Source organism: Crocodylus siamensis, chromosome 6 (assembly GCF_052110815.1).
Source record: "Crocodylus siamensis isolate JL-2025a chromosome 6, ASM5211081v1, whole genome shotgun sequence".
Classification (NCBI taxonomy): domain Eukaryota; kingdom Metazoa; phylum Chordata; order Crocodylia; family Crocodylidae; genus Crocodylus; species Crocodylus siamensis.
Window position 1 is genome coordinate 85,022,191 of NC_143400.1, and position 23,312 is coordinate 85,045,502.

Consider the following 23,312-nt stretch of genomic DNA (forward strand, 5'->3'; position numbering starts at 1 on the left):
AAACAGTTTTTTGGGGTTAATTAACCTTAAAAGCAATTTACCAAGGATTCTTACAGATTATTTGTCACCGGCAATATTTAAATCAGGATTGATGCTTTTCCAACAGAGAAACTATAGTTCATAAAGGAATTAATACATCTTGTATTTTGTAGGAGCCCAGATTATCTAGTCGCAAGGGAATCTAAGGCAGTTGTTGGACAGGAAGATGGAAATGGGTTACCTGGAATAGCTGATACTTCCAGGAGAAAAGACACCTGCTTGTTTGTATAAACCAGTAGCTCTCAGAATTATTAATTCAATATTTAGTTTCTAGGCACTGTGTTTAGAGCAGTGTGTTAAGACTGATGGAATAAAAGTCCCTGAGTATCACAAGGATTAATATGACCCTGTAAATGTTAGTGTGTTACAGGGATTCCCTGAATTTGGTTTGCTGTTCTAATACCATATACAATCCCGTAGTAAAAGCACATGGCCAAATCCTGAAGCCTAAACTTAGTCTAATGCTTTCCACTAGGGTCAAGATGAGGTTTTCCTCACGACAGATGTTAAGTTTTGGCCCACGGAGTTTGTATCTCAAATCGGCAATTTTTGAAGCAGAAGCATATACTTGATCTGCCTCTAATCTTTCTGAAGTTTGTGTTGCTTTTAGTTTTCTGAAGTATTTTGTTTTTGAACAGCAGCTGGAAAATCCTCCAAAATGGGCTTATAAATTGGCTACCATTATTTACATATTTTATGAGTAAACAGCAGTGGGTTGGCATGTGACACTTTCTTTTACAAGCGCATTGAGAATTGTCTTTATCAGATTTTACCACAGTACATTACTGGTGGGCCACAGAGAAACTCAGAATGTGCTTACAGATGAGACTAGTGCTGTGATCGAACGCCTGTTGTTGGCATTGTGCACAACTTGCTGAGACTTGACGTACACGCACTTTTGTCTTAAGAAATAACAGTCAAATGAACTGTTAGAGTATTTCATTTAAAACTCCTAGAAAGGAGAATACAAAATAATTAAGTAGTCGTGTTGTGTTGTTATTTCAGCTGATCGCCTCTAATGTGGAAGGGAAGAGTTGTCCAAGTGAAATTTTGGTCTGTACAACAAGCCCAGACCGGCCAGGACCTCCTACCAGACCTGTTATTAAAGGGCCAATAACGTCTCATGGCTTCAGTGTTAAATGGGGTAAGGCTGCTTGTTTATTTTACTTTGGCACAATGTAAATGAAGTGTATTTAAAACCTATGTGAATACACATCATATTGCAGTGTTTGCTATGCTGCTGCTCAGTTCAGGGGTTTGGAGTCTAACAACCTTGCATCTGATCACTCTGAGATTCCTGAGCATGTGGTAAAAGGCCCCAAGCCTTTGGTAATCTAAGATCTTTTTACAGGCTGCAACAAAATTCACCTCCTGTGGGTTCTCTGTATTCTTTCCACCACCCCATATACATTTTTGGCTAGTTCACTAACTGCCTGTTGCGTAGCAGTGACGTCTTTTTCTTAGGTTTGAAGGTCCCATAATAGTAACCTTTCTTTACTCCGTCCTGTCTGCTCTGTCAGTGATTCCAGCCTCAATACCTGCAACACATATCCTTCTGACATCTTTCATGCTCTGCTCTGCTTGAGTTTACAGCGATGTACCTGGTTACAGCATCACCTCTTCCATTTCATTCAGATCTCTTCCAAGGGTTTACGTTTGTTTTTTTTTCTTTTGGAATGAGCACATTTATTTCGGAGTAAAACTTAGAGCTCCAGAATTCAAAATTCAAAGTGAATTTACAATATTAATAGCTGTCACCAATGTCAGGTTTAATGGAGGAAGCTGTATGCCAGTAGAGAGGGTCATTAGAAACCTGGTAATCCCAGTTGCTGCAGAAGCCAGTCTCTGGTCTCAGAGGCCAGAGAGAGCTCATCTCACCACAGTAAATAATGACACTGCAATAAAGGGAGAGGAAGGGGCACTTGAAGAAAAACTCTGTCCACTTTGCAGCGGGGTGATGGGCTCTGACAAGGAGGCATCTTCAGGCCAGAACTTCACAGGGCGTCAGAGGCCAAAAGTACCTAGCTGCCTAATGTCAGGAACGTGGGATGGAAAACAGCACTGCCCCTCTCTGCTCAGTACAGATGTCCCTTGTCGCCCCATTGCCTTGGTTCCCTCTCAAACAGAGCAGAGGCTCTGGAGCCAGAACTGTGGATGTTTCTAAATATTCATTTGTGCTGTCCTGCTATGAGAAGTCAGGTAGGACAAAAGATTAAATTAATCATGTAAAGCAATAGTTAGAGCACATCCATACCGTCTTATTACTGTCACCTTGTTCTGCCCAGTGCTGTGCTCACACCAGAATGTGTAATATGACGTCCTCTCTGAATGTGCCATTTTGCAGGTAGGTTATATGCTCTTTGAGACAGGAATCGTGTCTTTACCTGACTTATCTATATGGCCGAGAGTATATTTTTGAGCAACTGAAAATAATATGTTATGATGTTGATAGTGGTGAGGGATCCTAGACATCATATTTGAAATCCTAGATTCATACTGAGTGAAAATATTCTATATATTTCTAGAATTCATTCCTAAATTCATTTATGGAGCAAGAGTAAAATATAAGTTAAAAAAACCAGCTGTTCTTTGGTTAAAAAAAAAAAAATCAACACCAAGCTGTCAGGAAAGCAATTAATAGAGGCAGAATGTGGATCTTAAAAACACCATCTTTAGTATGTTGGCAAATGGTGTTTTATTTCTGCTTTACTTCTGTTGATTCAGCCAAGCAGCAATTCTTCTACAGACTAAATATTTGCTGTCAACTCTGTTTTAATTAACATGTGCCCTAATGAATCTGCTAAATTTGGGCAGGTATCTTTAATTCTCACTGGCTTCTGTGAGATTTGAAAACACCCACCGTCTCACAGGATAAGTATTGAGTCCGTGCAGCTGACCACAGGGTTGTTTCCTCCATAAATGCATGTGTGGCTTGGCAGGATGAGATTCAGTCACTGTACACTTTGAGATCTGGTGAAGTCTTCTATTCTTGTCACCTGATTTTCCAACAGAAGTGTGCTTGTTTTTTCAGATCCTCCACAGGACAATGGTGGTTCAGAAATTCTAAAATATCTCTTAGAGATTTCTGAAGGAAGTTCTGAAGGTAAATTAGATACTGCTCTGTGTATTGTAAATCCCTTGTAGTTATACATTTTCAACAATGAGAAGTGACTTACTCAGGTGTTACGTGTTTTTAAAAAGTATTGATGTAATAATTTTTTGATCACACACCAATATCAGAGATGGGGTTTTTTAGCTAAATTGTTTAGTCTAAACATTTTTCCTGTATGTACCCTTCATTAATGCAACATCCAGTACTACAGTTTACATTCTGTAAAATTAAAGCACAAACTAGGGGAAACCTTAGTCAAAATCTTTGTGTTTATTTATTTATTTTACTTCATTAGTGACAACAAAAATAACTGCTCTTAATTTGGATTTCCAAACCACTCATAATAGAAGTGATATTTGTGCCTAGTTCAAACTTGCAGATCTGTAAGATGTTTCTATTTAATCAATGCTACTAATATGAAAGAATGTTATTACTAAGATTTGCTACTACTGTGTAGTGTTTCTTATGTATCATTATCCTAAATCTTCAAGTGTTAAGATACATGATCTAAACTCCTTTTTTTTCATGGAAAAACTGAAGTAGAGTCACTTATGAAAGACTATACCACAATTTATTAGCAGAAATACTTGGACTGTTTCAGTAATTGTTTAGCAAAACTAGATTTTGCCACCTTTTATGAGTGATTATGGGGCAGGTACTAAGGATACAAGAGCTGCATCTCTGAGAGTTTCATCTCTTGCACTTCTGTAGCTTGTGTAAGAGCCATGCATATGTGCTGTTGTGCAGCCTTAAAATTCCACCTGTCCTGGAAGGTATTTCCTCCGCTGCAGAGGAGATTATATTGACTTTTGTTTGTCAGGGGGAGGGTTAAAGCACCCTTCCACTTCCTTTCTCTAGGATAGATGAAATATAAACTTCCTGGGCTATATTTACCGTCCAATGGAAAACTATATTTTTTTTCTTTGTCATAATATTAAATGCATAAAAAGGGTAATAGGTTAATGTATTTTCAGACAAGGGGTTAATTTGTTTCTATGGTATTTTTCTGTACCACATGTCACTTCCTTAAAGAATAACACCATACCATACAAGTGTGTGTTGTTTTCTAACTACATTTACTTTGAGCAGCATTTCATTTAACAGCAGGTCAATGGGAAGTGGCTTATAGTGGGTCTGCTACAGAATATACCTGTACTCACTTGAAACCAGGCACTTTGTATAGACTCCGGGCATGCTGTATCAGCACTGGTGGACACAGTCAGGTAAGAATTGTTGGGTAGTGAAAATGATGGTAACTGCTATGTTAGCCTCATTTAGCTTTTCATATTAGATCTGCTAAATTGCTTCTGCTTCAAAGAGTTGATGTTTTTACCTAAACATTAGTATTTTGAGTGTGATAAAATTAATAAACTGATGCTCAGTTGTAGTATACTGATTTTTTTGGACATATATATTACCCAGAACTTATTAGCAAAATAAAACTAATGTTGTTCTGATGAAAAACATCCTAAATATTCAGAGAATAATATAATTATGGCCCTTTCTGCTTATGTAGTTTGACATCTGACATAATATTTGACTTAATTAATTGAATATCAAGTCCATTTTAAGTTTTGTTCTTCGTGCATAATAGTTTTTGGCTCTCCTTTGTATTCAGAAGCCTGCCTATTTAGGTTTATTATTTATTAAAATATATATATTTTTCAAAGTAATCTGTCTTATCAACTTCCTGGTATACGAGATGATGCTTTAAGCCCTGACAAAAAACATTATGGATTAATCTGTTTGGCTGGTTGCCGTTTGTATCTATGTGTGTTTCTGATTGACAGGTATCATCTGAACTCTGGCAATAACGTGCTATTTATTATATTAGTTTCTCTACATAACACCAACATGATCCTGACCCTTTGTAGTTAACTTACTGGCTGCTGCAGTAGACTTGGCCCATTCTCCCCTGCTTGTCTTGGGTTGGAAATGTGTTTCCAGCAGGATTCCTAAGACTTAGCTTGTCTGTTCTTTTCCAGTGTTCTGAAAGTTTACCTGTCCGTACGCTAAGTGTTGCACCAGGTCACTGTCGGCCACCGCGAGTGTTGGGGAAACCCAAACACAAAGAAGTTCAGCTACAGTGGGGTGAGTGATCTAAGACTTGCCACAAGAATTACATTTACCACCTGTTGTTAAAGCTGATTGGGAACCTGTGTTTGTGGTTCAGATATGTAAATGTAAAGAGCCCCAAAGTATGAGGAGTACAGATACAATCTTAAGTTAGCGAAACAGTTTTGGGGATACATGATATAGTCCAGAATTTGAAGTTGCTGTAGTCAACCTAATACAAACAAAAAGGTGTTCTTAGGGCAAGAGTGGGCAATTATTGGGGATGGAGGAGCACTTAGGGAGTTTTGGTCAGCTGTTGTGGGCCGAGTCACCAAAACTCAGTAAATGGCCCTCTGGCCCAAATAGTTGCCCACCCTTGGGTTAGGCAAACCTAACCTTTGTTCCCTCCTCCTTCCTGCACCTACTCCCTCTGGCCTGAGTCCTCAGTACACAGCCAAGCTAGCACTGAGTTGTGTCCCCAAGCAACACCTCTGGCCACGTAGGCGCAGCTGGAGCAGCTTCTAATTGAGCGAGTTGCATGCCAGGGACTCGGGGAAGGGGTACAAGGAAAAGCAGCGAGCAAAGTGGCGCTGGCCCAGCTGGGCCCAGATAACCTGTGGCTCCCAGCCGCCTCCTCTCTGTACTCTCTACCCATCCCTGAGTCCCTGGCATGCAGCTACATCAGGCAGGAGCTGCGCCCATGTGGCCCGAGGTGGCTCACAGGAACACCGTGCAGCACTGGCCTGGCCCAGCTGTGTGCCAGGGACTCAGTCGGAGAGGGCATGCAGGGAGAAGGGGGCCATGAGCTATGGGTTACTTGGGCTGAGCTGGTGCTGCACTGTGTAACTGTGTACCACTTTGGGTCATGTGGGAGGCAGCTGGTGTGGGTACTGCCTGATATAGCTGCATGCCAGTGACTTGGGGTCAGCAAGGGGCTGCGCTAGCTGCTCCAGTTGCACCCACGTGGTACAGCCCAAAGCAGCACACAGAAATGCAATGTAGCACCACATTACTGGTTCCCATGCCCCTGCCAAGCCCCACCCTGGCAGAGCCTGGATAACCCATGGCAGTAGGTTTTGAAAAAGTGCAGTCTGAATGTTAGAGTTGCCTTTGTTTTACTGTGCGTCACTTGTAGTAAAGGCTGTTGGGAGGGATGCAGTTAGTTCCATCTTCCTTGCCTCTCAGTTGTGACCTTTACCAGAATTAATGTATGTGGAGTTATTCAAAAGGGTAAATACCCCTGGTTCAAAAGGGACATCCAGCATCAGCCTTATTTTTGGTTCAGCCAACATGCTCCATGTACCAGCCAGAATGGTGGGGAGACAAAGACAGACTCTGCCCTTTAGCCCTTCCCTCTCAGACCCCACCAGCCTGTACTGAGGCATCCATGGCAGCTCTGCACAGACAGATCGGCCCCTCTTATATGGCTATTTTTGTTCTCCAATTTTTTCTGTCTCTGTGGTAACATCTCAGTAGAAGATTCCTCTCTGTTCCCTGAAATGTACTTCTTTATTAGACCTCTGTCCTTATCCATCTTGGTTCCTTCGAGAGAGAGACACTTCAATTATTGTTATTTGAGAGTACCATTTAATCTTTTTCTGGTTCAATTATTTGTTCTTTTCTTATCTTTCCTGCTTTATAAAAATTTGATTTTTTTTTTTTTTTAAATAGAAATAGACTGCATAAATGTACAACCCTTTCTTAGATATAATTAAGGTCCAGGTCTCTCATCTCAGATGATGTCTTGATGTCTTTGGGGCATGGTGAGGGGTGGGGTTCCAGTGACTATGTTTTTACAAGCCGCTGACTCTGCCCCCTCTATTTCCAGCAAAAAGTTCAGTTCCTCCTAAAGCACTTTTTAGAGAGCAACAGCAATGATCAGATGATGATCATCAGTGATAACCTGTGGAGAAAATGGGGAATTTGTGTTGTATGCAAGAAAATACAGTATTTAGTTTAGAGAAGACTGCATGATTTAAAGTCATGTTAAGTCTTTAAATATGGAATGAGCTGTTGTAAAGTGGAAGGTAATAAGTTGATCTCCGCGTCCACTGAGATTAAGACAAGGAATAATGGGTGCCTATACCCGTGCACCAAGGCTCATTCTACCCCTACTTGCTACAATTTTATTATTGATTTTGTGTTTTTTCCTCCTATTTATATGTTTCCTGAAAGTCTGTCATCACTGTTTGAATTGAAACTGTAACAGGGTATCTCTTAAAATGATGAAATTGAAGAAATTCAATAACATAACAGTGGATGAATAAGTATAATTTTAGGCTTTAAAAGTTTGCGTTCTGCCCATGCTTCTTGTGTGTCAAAAATGCAACATTTTCAGAAACAAACTAGCCCAGAACAGTCCATTCCAAAGGTCTGAATTTCCACTGGAGAATTCGATATTAATGAGTTGTTGAAAGAAGCAGCTGATAGGATATCCTTGTAGTCTTTCTCCATCCAAAAGTGGTATTGGCTTCCCTCTGATTTTTTTGAATGTTCAGCATAGAAGCGATCCTTCGTCTCCAACTGAAAAGGGGTTATGTTGATAGTACATCTGCTTGTAAACCTCTTTAATCTAAACGTGCCAGAAGAGCTTATTATTATTTTGATTAACGTATAATTAGGGACCGATTGAAATCAAGGGGGCAGGTGGCTGATTTCACAGGCCGAGCAGAGGGCCAGATGCCATTTTTATGGGCTTATCTCAGCAGAGTTCTGGTGGCCCCACTGCATGCTGCCGATTGGTCAAGAGGGCTGTCTGTCATGCACCCCAGCCCCTCACTGCTGATTGGTTGAGGGGGCTGTCAGTTGTGTGGCCCCGCTCTTGCTACCAATTGGCAGAAAGGGGCAGGGCTGCTTGACGGGCAGATTTGTCAGCCAATCAGTGGTGAAGGGCGGGAGGGAGGGCAGTCATCATCTTGCCTGTTCCCCCTGGGCACTGGGACCCCTCCCACTTGCCCCCCGCCGCATGCTGCATGGCTGGGCTGCAGCAGCTGTGAGGACTCTGGCTCCCACTGGAGAGCCAGCATTTTATTTTTAGGAAGTTGGGAGAGGTTGTGGATTATGTGGAGATTGCCCGATTTTGGTTATTTTCATGAAATCACAAATTGAATAGGTCCTTACATATAATCATTTATGGGTCTGTTCTGTGGTTTGATCTACGCAGCCATGCGTTTGGACAGTGGAGTAAGTCTCACAGAGCTCTTTGACAAACATTCTCCTATTTTAAAGCTATTTAAAAAGACAGCCTATGTCTGTTTTCTTTCAACCATATTTTTGTGGGATTTTTCCTTATTGAATGGAAATGCTATCACCATTTTATTGTTTCTTTAAATAGATGTACCCATTCTCTCCAAAGGTAATACCAGCCACCATCGTTTAATAACTTTGTGGGGCTAGTTCTTGCTACTGCCATGAATAGCTTGTTGCTATGAATGGGCTTATTTCAGGTATTGAATCTTCCACAATGGTTAGAGCACTGCAGCATCTGATCCATTGTTACTCCAAGCTTTTTGTCTCTGATCCTGTGATTACCTAAAAATACAAGTACTTTTACTCACCCTGAGTAAATCCCAACATGACTGATATATATTGTGGGTGAGAGACACTTTGAGAGAAAATCAGTTAAGACGATGCATACTTGCAGTAGAAGGTAAATCAATGCCTGTTAATCCTTGATGCTTATTTATGGCGCTCAACAGTGATATATGATATATCTCTTGTCTAGATGTCCCAGTATCAGAAAGTGTGAGTCAAGTCTCAGAGTACAGTGTAGAAATGATGGAACCCGCAGACGTCACGTCCGAAGTGTATCACGGTCCTGATCTAGAGTGCACAGTCTGCAACCTTCTTCCTGGAACAACATATCGGTTCAGAGTGAGGGCTTTGAATGATGGAGGGGTAAGATGTAATGTCCGGTGCGGCATCTGAAGAGAGGGTTCTGGAAGTTTTATTGTCCTAATATATTCCTCAGTATTACTAAAGTACTACTAAAGGGGTAGGATGAACGCAAAGAACAGATACAATGTTGAGATTTTGAAAAGGACCAGTTAAGACTACTGTTTAAAGCACACTTGAGAGAAGCATTTTGTTTAAAACACAGTTTCTCTTAAGCTGTTTTTAAATGTGATTTGGCTGGCCAGCGTATGCTGCAGTCATAGAGTTGATTAGCTGTGTTAGTCTCAAGTCAAGCAATAGACAGAGCAGTGGCACATTGGAAAGAGTGGTTCGGAGGCATGCACTGTTGTAGGAAATGAGCTACTTCCTGTGAGCATTCATAGCAGCTGACACGATAGGTTGTTGCCTACAAAATTTCATGCCACTGTGAACCAGTTAGTCTCTAAGGGTGCCTGTACACGCGCAGGGAGGCTGCTCCGATGCACTGCAGTTACAGCACATTGGAGCAGACTTGATTAATTGAGTCTGCTGGAGCATGATAATAAATGCACTCCTGCCACCTTCTGCATCTTCTGTATCAGGGTCTCCACACTTCAAAATGGTGGTGGGGGTGCTTTAGCTAAAGCTCATTTAGTTAAAGTGACCCTGATGCTATTTTGAGGTGCAGGGACGCTGATACACAAGACACAGCGGATGTTTTAAGTAGAGTGGCTCTTGCACTTCCCCTCTCCCTACCCCTGGAGCACATGTAGAAATACTCACCAGTGTCACTTTTTTTTGTTCGTTTTAATTCCTTGGAAGACCTACCTGCATTGGTGAGAGCACTGAAAATCTGATGCAGGCCTCACTGTAGTCAATAGAAGGGTTTCTATTGACTTTAATCGGTGTTGAATTGGGTTCTGACTGTCGTTGTGTGCTCATCACTCCCAGCACTTTGAAACCATGGTCTCTGTAGTATGAACTCGTACAACACATTGCTTAGTTGACTGTCAAAGTGCTTGCAAGCAATCTTCATTATGAGCTTAATGATGTGAAGCTTTTAAATAATTCAGATCCCAGGGAAAAATGTATTAAAAATTGGATTAGGTATTTGATCAATTTGAAAGTTCTGTTTATTTTTCTAGGATATGCAGTTGTTACTTATCATCAAAAATTAATTGTGTACATATATCAAGGTTTGATTTGCCAGTTAAAAAGGCCGTTATATTGCCCTCAATTTTGAGAGAGCATGTGTTCCTATTAAGCAAAGTTGCTAGTATAATTTGGGAGGTGGAGTGAAGTATGCCAGTAAATTAATCATAGGTGCTTAACGTTGAAGACTCAGTCTATATTTAAGAAAATTCATTATTCTAAAAATGTTTCTGTGAGCATCTTATGAAAACCTTCAACATTGTATAATGTGTAATATGTGCGTATGTATATATCTGTCTTTCCCTCAGTATGGGCCATATTCTGAAGCAACCGAAATCACCACAGCAGCAGGACCACCTGCGCAGTGCAAAGCACCTTTCCTTTCCTTTCTCTCTGATACATGTGTACTTGTAAGCTGGGAGGTAAGACAAATGCTCTTTGTACATTTCACTTCTCTCTTGCTTGTTCAAACAAAACACATCATCAGTACATGGAAGCTAATTCAAGACCACTTACAGTAAAGCTCTGTTATACAGCATCCTTTGAGAATGGGGGATGCCGGATAACAAAATATGCCAGTTAACTGAGCGGCCTGAACAGGTGTCCTCGCCCATTCGGGCCGCTACTTCTCCTGCCGCGTTCAGGGCATCGCCGCCCCTCCCGAGGGACATGGAGGCAGGCCCAATACAGCCTGTTATGCCCCCAGGCTGTTGGGGCTCAGCAGCTCAGGCTGCTTTGCCCTGGGCCGTGGGGGCTCAGAGAAATTGGAAGTGCCACAGCGGGCGCTTCCGGCTTCCCTTTACCTTACAAGCCAGTATGCCAGTTAGTAGAGCATGCTGGCTTGTAAGGTGCTGGATAACGCGGCTTTTACATATAAGGCCATTCCAAAATACATTATAACTACTGTCAGTTGGAGGAAGTAATCTTCCCTGCTTTCCTCTCTCCTGTTCTAAACCCAGGCAGTGTTGCTAGCGCGTCAGCAGAGAGACAAGGGATTTTTATATTTTTATAGCGAATGTCCCAGTGGGATTGAGGCATATTGTATGTGTTGTGTAAATGTTTGAAACTGCATTTCTGTCAGTAATTTTTCATTTTATCTTGGCATAGTTCTGCTTAACAGGTCTGGTTTTTGGAGTCTACATGGGTGAGCTAATTGTGTGCATATTTTTCAGTGGTCCTGATTATCAGTAAGAAATTAATTCATTTTTATGCATTTTTCCTTCACTAGTCAAGCATAATGAACTAGAGCTCCTATCTTTAAACTGAACTATAAAATGCCCGTGCTTGTTTTTCAGAGTCCTGAAAGCTCTGGTGCTGACATCTCTGAGTACAGATTAGAGTGGGGAGAAGACGAGAAAACTCTAGAACTTGTGTATAATGGCACAGATACCTGTTTTGAAATAAGAGAGTTGTCGGCAGCAGCACATTACTGCTGCAGACTGCAGGTACAGAAGTCTATTAATTTTTTGCATATATTACAGTCTAAGATGTAAATACTGTTTGTTTATTTCCATCATAACTGCTATGAAAGCAGGTGTTTTGTAAGTTAGAAGTAATGTCATGCCTAGCATGGTGATATAATCAAACAGCTTAGATCCTAAACAACTCAAATTGATGAACAGAGGAAGTTAATAGAACTTTAAGCTCTTGAAAATTGCTCCCATTTGTCACAAGCTTTAATTTCAGCGAGTAACACCATTAACAGCCCACAAGCCTCCCTGCCCTCTGGTATTAAAATAGAATAATAATGTTTTAAAACTATTTTCAAAATCCTTATTCTCTCTTTTTCCCACTGGCCCCAAACTTGGAAATGGTATGTAAACATTGTTTACCTCCCAAATGGATGTTGAAGAATTCCCATGGCTTAAATAATCTTCAACATTGATCAAGTAAAGCAAACCATCTGAGCAGCTGATAAAGGTTCCTGTGTATGTAGGAGGCTACAGCTGCCAGGATGATGTACTCATCATCTTTGCCTCATCCCTTTGCTGTGTACCTCTTGTTGTGTAGCTCTGCGATGATCACCTGTTCTTTCATCTTTATGCTTCACCTATTCTTTTCAATAGAAGGAAAGCAAGTTAAAATATAAATGCGATAGTTGAAATGTGATGTTTCCCTGATCAAACCCCTGGGTTGGGGGGCACAGGAAATGGAGGGGTGAGGCTGAACTTTGTGTCTAAACTGCGTAGGTCTGGGTGCTCCTCCACACAGCTTATTTATGTGCAAAAGCAGAACATATGCAGTAAATCCAGCCAAAAATTCATGTGCCCATCCAGCTAGCAAGGTGTGGAAAATTCCTCCCCTTTCTTCCCCCACGCAGTCTTTTAGCTTGGACCACCCAAGGTTTCTTCTCTCTGGTCAGAGACCTCATGCTCAAGTGTTTCTGTTTGAGCTTTTAAATTCAGGATTCCTGTAAGACATTTTTTGTAGCTCATTAGCAGTTGGATCAAAGCCAGAGAGCCTCAAATCATGCCTGCACCCTGCCTTCAGGCATACTCAGTTGCATTCTGCAGACTCCATTAGCACTGGTCCTATCCTTTGTATTGTCAGTGGTTTGGCAAACTCACTGGAGGAGCATGTGTGAGAGGAACTGCAAGCCAGAAAGCACATTCCATTTGCCCAGCAAGGGAAGTGCTTAGAGTCCACTGGCCTGGGAAGAGACCGTAGTACCAGTTTTGTGGCGAAAGGGGAACTCAAGTTTTTAATGTTAAAAATGGAAACAGGCAGCTGCATAGTACATTCAGCTTGGGAACAGACATTTATTTTAGATTACCCACTACGGAAACTTTTTACAGCTCCACAAACATTTTAACACATCCATTGTAGTTTAAGCCATTGACAAGAGAGAGAAGCTAAGAAAAATACAGAGTATCCACACAGATAAGTTTTTTTTTTTTTTAAACATCCACCAGCAATCTCTGCATCACAGATCTAGAGCTGCGTCATGGGAGTTGGACTTCTCCTTGTATAAAGGAGCATTTGTCTTGAAAATTATATGCCAGAATTTTCAGTAGTAATAAGGAAGAGAATAAGGTGTGAGGTTACAGGTAAGGGGAAATGTTAATTAATAGAAATTTGCATAGGGAATGTGTTTTTATTAAACAAAATAACAAAGTGGAAAAACCAGAAACAAATCCATTCTTTCTTTCATGACTATTAAAGACAATAACAGAAAAGCCTTGTTTTTAAAACACTGTAAGCATAAAGAATTTTCTCTGTTATTCTTTCCTTTAATAAACACTTGGTATCATTATATCAATCTATACAAATTGGTTAAGTAAAGAGAAAATCAGGCATAAGTGACTGGAGGGAAACCAGCTTGTTTTTACAGAGAAGGGAAAAAAGGTCAGTAACACTAATGAAAATTCCTGAAAAGCTCTATCCTTTTAACCAAAGGAAATACTGTTCTGGGTAGGGAGGAGACATGTAACTGGTAATCAAGCAAGAATGAAGTGCCCATCAGTTATAATGATGGGGCTGTCCAATGAAAGAGTTATAAGTACCACTAAAACAAATTGCTCAGGGCAAGATACTGAGCACCAAACGCTGGTTTAGAGGCAGACAAATAATATCATTGACAGACCACAAAATGAGGCTCACTATAACAGCTGTAGAGCGCTTCATTAGATAAAAGCTGTCCCTGGAGCAGGATTTGTTTTGAAGTGCTTTTAAAAGCTCAACAAACCCAGCTTTATCATCTGCTCCCCCTGCTTACTAACTGAGCAAAACACCTCGTGGAAAAATTGCTTATTCCTTGCACGGCAAACAAAATCTTTCTGATACAGCAAAACAAAGTGCTGCAGGCCCTGCCTTCCCTGGGCTATGCTGCTCCCCCTTAACAGACTGCCAATTCTGCCTTTGCAGATCCTGCTTTTGGTGTGGAGTGCTGGCTTTGCGCTTCCTACCCCACCATGAGAGAAATATGGTGCTCAAAGCCCTGTGCCTAAAAGGCATTGTGCCTCTGCAGAAACATTGGCTAACAGGGAAGGTCCTTCATTTAATTCTGCATACTGTCTATGGCACACAACTGCCCTCCACTGAATGAAATCGGAACTGTGATACAAACGAAGCCTAACTACTTTGTTACCACAGTTTTCTCTGTCTTTTTCACTTGTACCTCAATATTTTGCACACAATTAGAAATGGATGTCTTGAAATTAAAGCAGCTAGTAAGTCTGGAAACTTTGAACCTTAGACTTTTGTACTGGTGTTGTATTGGAGACCACACTCTGGATGAGAGGCTAGACGTAATGAGTGGCCTGCTCCTCTTTGTGATGGTTTTTGTGATTTTTGGGAGGAAGCATACACCATGCTGAGTGAATGTTTCCTTTTAACAAAGTTCTTTTTTTAAATATGGAATTAGCAAATTAACTTCCTAAGTCAGGGGTAGGCAACCCCTGGCACACATGCCTTTGTGGCACACGAAGGGATTTTGCTTGGCATGTATGCCTTGCGGCAGACATTAGGGAAAAGGCCGGGGCTGTGCTGCCACAACAAGGGTCAGGCCCCTTGCAGCTCCCCCACCATCCACCCCTGGCGTAACAATATCTGACACATCAAGGTTGTGGATGTTTTTCGTGCACCGGCCAAAAATGTTGCCAACCCCTGTCCTAAATTAAGACTCAGTATAGTCATCCTTAAACAGACGTAGTCTCAGCTGATGTCAAGGGTGGTTCAGCCCGAGTAAAGAATTTGGAATCAAAACAGTATAGAAGTAAGTGCGGGCTTGAGGATTTGATGGAGACGGGCTTGGAATCTGGGAAGAGCCAGTTTGTTCATTAAGAACAGTCACTGGCAGCATGATTATGTGCCACTTTCTTTCCAAAAAAAGTTTCTTGCAAATATAAAAGTTACTGTTAAGTTTGAATGAAATGCTTATGCAAGGAAAAGATAAATAATCTTTAGAGACACTTCAAACTTTGTGTGTGACATTTAGGGTAATGGAGAAAGGTATTTATTGTCCTCTGAGTGCAGAGAGAGAACACACATCATGAAGTAATGAGCTGTTGAAGGGATAAGTATCTATTTTTTACTGACTGGGAATTTCATTATTTTAAACTTTTATTTGATTCTTATGTGAAATCAAGTATTAGTTTCTCTTTAAAAAAATTCTCTGTTCCACAGGCTATAAATCAAGCAGGAGCTGGACCCTATAGTGATGTAGTAACTTGCAGAACCCCAGCATCAGTACCTGATGCAGTCTCTACCCTCTCTGTACTGGAGGATGAGCACATGGATGCCTATCAGATATCACCCTCTGTGTGCCTTGTATTGAACTGGGAAGAGCCATGCAATAATGGGTCTGAGATCACGTCTTACAACATTGACCTTGGTGACGTTTGCATTCCCGTGGGCAGTGTTACAACTTATGTTATTGATGATCTGCTTCCAGAAACCTCATACCGGTGAGTGTCATTATCCTCTAATATTCCTTAGTACACCATCAGAAATGCATGATATCACGTAAATTACTTTTAAAAGGGGGAGCCTATTTAAGATATTACCAAAATAACCCAAACGTTTTCCTTTAAGTATCTTATCTGTATCACAATGCCTTAAGCAGTGAATTTGAATACTTCAGGTTGTAAGACTTGGTTCCTTCCTATGTCCCTTATCAACTTATTTTTTTTCCTGCAAGTTTTATCTGGGTTCTTGTCTTTTGTGTTTAAAATCTGTTAGCTCTTATAGGAAGTTTAGTCTGAGTGGAGTATATAACTACATTCAAGAAATAGGAGTTTATCATTATTTTCTTGCAATGTATTATTTTTCCCCATATCAGTCTATATTGTTCTAAGTATTCTATGGCATTTACTATGGTGTTTCCTTTGCATTGCTAATGCATTGTATACTGCTAACAATTTTGTTTTTATTTAAGTACTTCTGAATTTTTTTTATTATTGTCACGTGAAAGCAAAATCTAGAAAGGAAATATTGGATTAAATAAAATAAGCTGCAAATTTTGTTCTGAAACGGTTTCTCCAGGTCTTTAGCCTGATTTTCAGGCTTCTGTCTTTTTCTAACTGCTGCAAGAATCAAATTAACTTAAACAGTAGGAAGCAGATGTGATGGACAGCGTATACATTGGAATTAAACGTGGCAAGCAAAGCTCTTTTATAAAATTATTCTAAAAGAGACATGATGCTGAGAAATCTGGTGCTACAGTTGAAGAAATTAGTCTTGGTACAGGTTCACAAGCTTGATTTCACAATCATGCAAGGCTTACGGAGTTCAAGTAGAATGATCCCACCTCTAAAACTTTAGCACAGTGGCACCTGTGCTATTGCTGCTTGTCTTACAAATAGATTTTAAGCTACTTTTGGAAGGGGCCATCCTGTGTGCCAGGTGTCTTGGACTGCTGAGAACTAATACAAGTCATAAATAAGGTTCTAGCCTTCTGTAAATTTTTAAGTGGGAATGAAACCTGAGACTGAGGGATTCAGTGATTGCTACTGGGATATGGAGCTCAGCAGAGTAGGGATGTAGGGGCAAAGCAGAAGTGGCGACTTCCAGCTTGCAATTGCAAGCTGGAAGATGTAGCTGCTGGTGGCAGTTGCATTTTTTTCACTCTCTCTCTTCCCCATCCATTCAGTGCCTGGCACAGTTGCCCCTAGTACCTCCCCCCCATTACACCATTGAAGAATCCACAGATGCATCTCAAGCAGGTCCAAGGAGGTGATCCTCCCCCTCTATGCGGCACTGGTCAGGCCGCAGCTGGAGTACTGCGTCCAGTTCTGGGTGCCGCACTTCAAGAGGGATGTTGACAGCATGGAGAGGGTCCAGAGGAGGCCACTCACATGATCAGGGGACAGCAGGGCAGGCCCTATGAGGACAGGCTACGGGACCTGAACCTGTTCAGCCTCCAAAAGAGAAGGCTGAGGGGGATCTAGTGGCCTGTTACAAACTAGTCAGAGGGGACCAGCAGGCTTTGGGGGAGTCACTGTTCCCCCGAGCACCAGGAGTGACCAGGAATAATGGTCACAAGCTGGCAGCGCGTAGATTTAGGCTGGATATCAGGAGGCGCTACTTCACGGTCAGGGTGGCTAGGATCTGGAACCAACTTCCAGGAGAAGTGGTGCAGGCTCCTACCCTGTGGGTTTTTAAGAGGAGGCTAGATGTACACTTTGCTGGGGTCATTTGACCCCAGTACTCTTTCCTGCCATGGCGTGGGGTCGGACTAGATGATCTACTCAGGTCCCTTCCGACCCTAGAAACTATGAAACTTTTCATTTTCAGGTAGGTAGTTCAAATCCAGCTGGAGTGGACAATAACAATTGCTGTCTAAAGGCATCTCAGTGACTTTTATCAAATGAGCTTGCAACATCAAAGGAATCCTGTATGGACCATGTCAATAATACAGACATCACCATTAGGACTGGTGTTTTTCTTCACTGTCTCAATAATAAGAAAAACCATTGAATGAGTATGTGGACTGAATACACCTGGCCTTTGGGTGGTCCATAGAAAAGGCAGGACAGTGGAATTTTCTTCTTGTTTTTTCTAGGGCTGTCTGTCCAATAGTTTTTTGTTTGGCAAAATTCACTTGCAAATTTTAAGAGACTACACAAATGGAGGATGGAAAAAAGTTGACTTCTTGTGATCTGCAGCTTTGTTTCCCCAAGTACTATCCCTGCTTGGTCTGGGCTGTCTTCCTTTTCATTATGTGATTAATCAGCTGTTGAAATAGCTAAAACAAATAAAAAAGCTATGAGTACCAAGCAAACCACTCCAACAAGCCAGCTACACAATACCATCCTTTTTATAGTACTCTTACTATGATTTATGCCCTATGTCTAAGTTTATGTTCTAACTTCTGTACTTTTCCTAAGGCACCGTATTAAATTACTTGGTTTTAGGCTAGGAGGCTGCATGTCTTCTAATGTGAATGAAAAAATGAAATTTTAAGCACAGACTAACGGATCACGAAGACTGCTGTTGGACTAGGCTTCTAAAAATGGTATGAAAATATAATGGCAGAGCAGTTGTCCTGTATTTTCAGAAAATATCTCAAGGCTGTCTTGGAAGGCCAGAGACCAAAGCTAAAATACAGAGGCAGATCAGGTTGTGCTGCCCATGGTTTGTAGGTAGGATGTAATTCTCAAAATTGCAACAAGAGAAACTATTTTTTTGTACTCCTTTAATTCATAGATTTCATAGACATTAGGGCTGGAAGGGACCTCAGAAGATTGAGTCCAGCCCCCCGCCCAGAGGGCAGGAAGTCAGCTGGGGTCATAGGATCCCAGCAAGATGAGCATCCAGTTTGCTCTTGAAGGTGTTCAGTGTAGGTGCTTGAACCGCCTCCGCTGGCAGACTGTTCCAGACCTTGGGGGCTCGGACAGTAAAGAAATTCTTCCTTATGCCCAGCCTGAAACGGTCTCGCAGGAGTTTATGTGGTCTCCTCTGCTCTTGGGTATCACCCCCTCCCCCACCATTATTCCAGGGGTGGGCAAAATCCAGCCCGCAGTGTACTCCGTTTCCCAGCAGCCCCTGCCTGCATCTTTGCAGCTGGTTTCCATGGAGACCCCAGCAGCAATGGCACCATGACAGTGCAGGGCCAGGGTTTCCATGGAGACCAGCCCCAGCAGCATTGGCAGGGCACCCAGCTAAGCAGGGAGCTGGGATCGTGCAGCAGCGACAGTGAGGTCCAAAGCTGGAGCGGAGCTGCAATCCGCTGCCTGCACTTCCTGGGCAGGGGTCTGCAGGCAGCAGATTGCTGCTCTGCCCCAGCTCCGCACCATGCTGTCACCCCTGTGAGATCCCAGCCCTGGCCCTGGAGCTGCTCCCCGCCCAGCCACATGCCCTGCCAGCGCTGCTGGAACCAGTCTCCATGGAAACCCTGACCCCTCGCTGTCACAGCATCACTGTGACTGGGGTCTCCATAGAAACTAGCCTCAGCAATGTGGGCAGGGGCTTCTGGGAAATGGAGTCCTGCCCCCAGCCAGATCCACCATTTTGCCCAGCCCTACAATATTGTGTACTGTATTTACGTAGACCAGGAGTAGTCAGCCTGTGGCATGCACAGCCTCTGTGAGTGGCATGCACCAGATCGTGGAGGGGGGCAGAGAGGGAGCAGGGAACACAGCAGCATATAAGGAAAGCAGAGTGGCAGAGCAGGGAGCAGAACAGCAGAGTGAGGATAGAGCGCAGGGCAGGCAGCAGAAATGGTTTAATTACCATTTGCAAATCCCTTGAAGCTGCTGTGAAGTGGGCTGTTTTATGATGTGTAGGGTATAGGGTTATAGTAAACCATGTGAGCCATCTTACAGCAAAAGCAAGTGGAAGTCCCCTGGTGTTAGGTTGTATTACAAAACCAAAGGTTGAGCATGTTCTCTGAGGTTATCAAACCATGATTAAAGCTGGTCTTAGTTTTCAAGTCAGTTATTTAGTTTTGTTTGAGTTTTGCTGTTAGTGCTTTAGGTTTGTTTGAACCCAAAGTTTCAAACCAAATTTTAGATGATGTGAATCTACCAGAACTAAAATTGGAATAAATGGCTATTTTGCTATTGCTCTAGCTTACTAAATAAACCTATACATTGAAACAATACTGCCCAATGTATTAAAATATAAACTAATTAGACAGGGGAATAACTTCACTACAGATGGCACAAATGTAATCCAAGAGGATGTGCAGCACATTATGCCAGGTGAAGATCTGTGAATGTCTCAAGCTTAGCTGCTTAAAGTATGCTTTGCTGATAATAACTTTTTGGTCATGTGAAATGAGCAGATACTTCACTATACATTCACTCTGACCAGTCCTCTCATTGGATTTTGGAAGATTCGGACCTATCTTGTCACTGAATTACTTATATAGATTGTACCAGTCTGGGAAAAAGTATTTATTTTACTACTTTTCAATTCCAAGGGCTCTCATTGTTCAACTGTTTATGGGTTTTGCGTATATAGGTTGTGCCAGCTACGAGTAAATTACTCCTCTTCAGTGCAGCTCTTTGTAGCTAGAGGAGAGTGTTTTGTCACTAAGCACCAGATAATTTTGTGACCTCAATGGATGGTTTTATACCCCTTGTTTACTGTGCAAATCCATGGTCAACCATTTAGATTTACTCTGCATGGTAATGGGTGGCTTAAATGAATATGATATTTTGTTTCCCATTATCACAGAAAGAAGATGTAAAATGGAATACCCCTAAAGCGCTTGTAATATATTATGTTGTTCTTCTCTACAAAGAATAGAAATAAGAACTTCTAATCTAAAAAAGCAAGTCACATTTTTGTGCGATATAAATAGAAATCATTGTTTCACTTGGTTATTACTGAAGAACTACAGCCAGATTTCATGCACTAACCTTCATTTTTACAGGCATAATTCATTACCGTGCATTTTTTTTGTAACCAGAATGTAGATTATTTAATTGCTGCAACAAGGTGCTTTGTATAAGTTGCATGTATTCAGAAGAAAAGGTGCAAGCAAGAATGGAGGCCTAGTTAAGACAGGAATAAAAATAAACATTGATAGGTAATTGTAAATATTCAGGCACAAAAAAAAATGTGGCTTCTTTTTAAATTATTTTAGCAGATAATGTTGTCTTCCCATAACTACTTTTCTTTTAAAAAGGAAATGGCATTATTGTCTCGCATAAATAAATGCATTGTTGTCTTGTGGAGGCTTCTGTAGCTTGATCTTATAAGGCATTGGGAACACACAGTGCCTTACAAGAAATAGTCCTTATCTGTCAACATTAGACATGTAACCAGCAGGATGGAAAACATGGCACTTTTTTTTAAATTTCATGTTTTGTTTCAGTTATAACTAACCTCAAATTCTGGATTAATAGATTTTAGGGCCCATATGGGGTTTTTATGATTTAATTTAGTTTCACAGGTCATTGAATTTCAGCAATCCTGCATCAAGCCCCTAACTTCTGGTTGAGCTAGATCAGATCTTTAAGACCAGTGCATCTGATCTTTGTTTAAAGATTTCAAATGATGGAAAAACCTACTATGTTTCTTTATTGGTTATTTCAGTTGTAAGTTAATCACCCTCACTTAAAAAAAAAAATTACACTTCTGTTCAGTATGAGTTTGTTCAACCTTAGTTTCAGCCACTGGATTTTGACCTGCTACATTAAAGAACCGTACTAAAAGTCTCCTGAAGTAGGTATCACAGATCACAGCAAAGTCACTTCTTAATCTTTTATATAATAAGCTAAATACATTGGATTTCTTAACTCTTTGGCTGTAAAGTAGGTTTTTCTAGTCAATCTTGTAGTCTTTTTAACACTTCTAAATTTTCAACATCCTTTTTGAAGCCTGGGCATCAGAACTGGATGCAGTATTGGTTTTACCAGGTAATATATACACACCCTCTTCCTCCTCAATGTTATTTTGCTCCCTCTATATCCAAGGATTGCTTTAGCTCTGTTAGAATCACAGGAGGAGCTCATTCATCATCATCATCATCGTGTCCTTCTTACTTTTGTAGCATATAGTCTCTCAGCCTGTGAGACCCTAATTTATCATGCCTAGATGTATGATTGTATTTCACTCAACTAAATGTCATGGATCTTGTTCTTCATGGTTAAAGGAGGCCACATGTCATCCCAAGATAGAAGTATCCAGACAAGGTTGTGTTGTGGCTGTTCCACGCCACCACCCTTCCTCCCCCAGAACATACGGTTAAAGACTGGACTGATGACTAACTGTAGTGGACTGAGAGGGCTGGGCCTGATGCTAAAACTGGTTTAGGTGCTTATGTTTTTATCTTGACAGCCAAATTAATTAAGAAAGCCAGTGAAATTTAACTACTTCAGCTGTTGGCTTTAAATGATCCAGGATTTATAGGTATAAAAGAGGGAACCACCTTTTTAGACTTCATTTTTGTTTGCAATGTTATATGTCTGGAAAGCTTCCAAAAGCTGCGCTGGCTTTAGCAATTCTGTTGGGGGAACTTTATTGATGTAAACTTCATGTGAGGGTGTAATCTCTGGGGAGGGATGGACCTGTAGCGCCTCCCCTGTGATAACTGGTGTTTTATCTGGCAGCGTGTGTGTGTACCACTGTCTTTTTACAGTAATAGTCAATCCAAAGCATAGACATCCAGCTGCAATGATCCACAGTAATGGGCATATTTTCCTAGGAATGGGCAATAAAAGCATAATGATCTGCAAACAAAAGTTTGTGTATTAATTCCTCTGGCACTACTAGTTGCCCACAGATGTCAGGGATTAAATAGCTTTCCTTTTGTTCTGAATCTAATCTGAATAACCATATCAAGATTGTAGAAAGCAATAGAACTGCTGCAGTTTCCCAGTGAAAATATGTTGGAAATAGTCCCATCTGCTGCCTCTACCACTACTATCCCAACATGAAACTGTCTGCATTACAACAAGTTTGTCAGGGCAGCCTTCTCTGCCAAAATTGCTTTGAAATCAAGAGACACACTGTAGGCTATGGCAGGGGCTGACATTTTGGAGCCAGCCAAGGACTGCTTTAACAGATCTTAACTCTGAGTGCAGGCCGCTTCCCACCCTGTCAGTCACTGCTCCCCACCGCTGCAGAGAAATGCCCTGCCACTGAAATGCCACAGAAACCTCCCTCCACAGTCCCACGGGCCATAGGTTGCTAACCCCCGAGCTATGGGTGCACTTAGTAGCGCTACAAAAAAGATGTGCTGTTGGGGCATGCACGTGTTCACAGCCCACTGGCTGGAGCACTAAAGAGCTCCCCCTCCAAGGTGTGCTCTCCAGCCAGGAAGCCAGCTCTTGTGCTCCTCCTTAGCTCCGGGGAACCCATCAGTGAGCCCGTACGTTCCCTGTGACTGAGTGAGATTCCCCACAGGGGTTTCTAGGTCTTACTCCCACTATGATTAAGATCATTACTGAAGAAGTAAAAAATGTTAGGGGTTGATGGGCCGCCTCATCTTATAAGTCAGAGCTGTCCAACTTAGTGGCTGGGGGCTGCACCGTTGGGTGCCATGGCCATCCATCACCTCCCCAGCTATAAGCACCCTTGGGTTGGTGGATGCCTTCCTCCCCGAGCCCTTGCCTTGGTTAACCTCAGGCTTCCCTAGCACTGCGTGCTGCACTGAGCTACACTGCCTTCCCTCTGGGGTGGGAGTGGGAAC

The 23,312-nt window shown here is 41.7% G+C and overlaps 1 protein-coding gene across 6 annotated transcripts in view; it reads left to right on the forward strand.

Annotated features, from left to right (window-relative positions):
* Window positions 1–23,312, forward strand: part of FNDC3B (fibronectin type III domain containing 3B) — a 354,050-nt gene that overhangs the window by 278,027 nt on the left and 52,711 nt on the right. For 5 of the 6 annotated variants that reach the window (XM_090051042.1, XM_090051040.1, XM_090051043.1 and 2 more), the window contains 8 exons: window positions 1,045–1,183; window positions 3,071–3,142; window positions 4,256–4,374; window positions 5,137–5,242; window positions 8,931–9,103; window positions 10,540–10,653; window positions 11,527–11,676; window positions 15,356–15,636. In XM_090051042.1, coding sequence (XP_089907168.1) covers window positions 1,045–1,183; window positions 3,071–3,142; window positions 4,256–4,374; window positions 5,137–5,242; window positions 8,931–9,103; window positions 10,540–10,653; window positions 11,527–11,676; window positions 15,356–15,636 — 1,154 coding nt within the window. The remainder of the gene's footprint in view (window positions 1–1,044; window positions 1,184–3,070; window positions 3,143–4,255; window positions 4,375–5,136; window positions 5,243–8,930; window positions 9,104–10,539; window positions 10,654–11,526; window positions 11,677–15,355; window positions 15,637–23,312) is intronic. The other variant, XM_090051045.1, reaches the window with a different exon arrangement.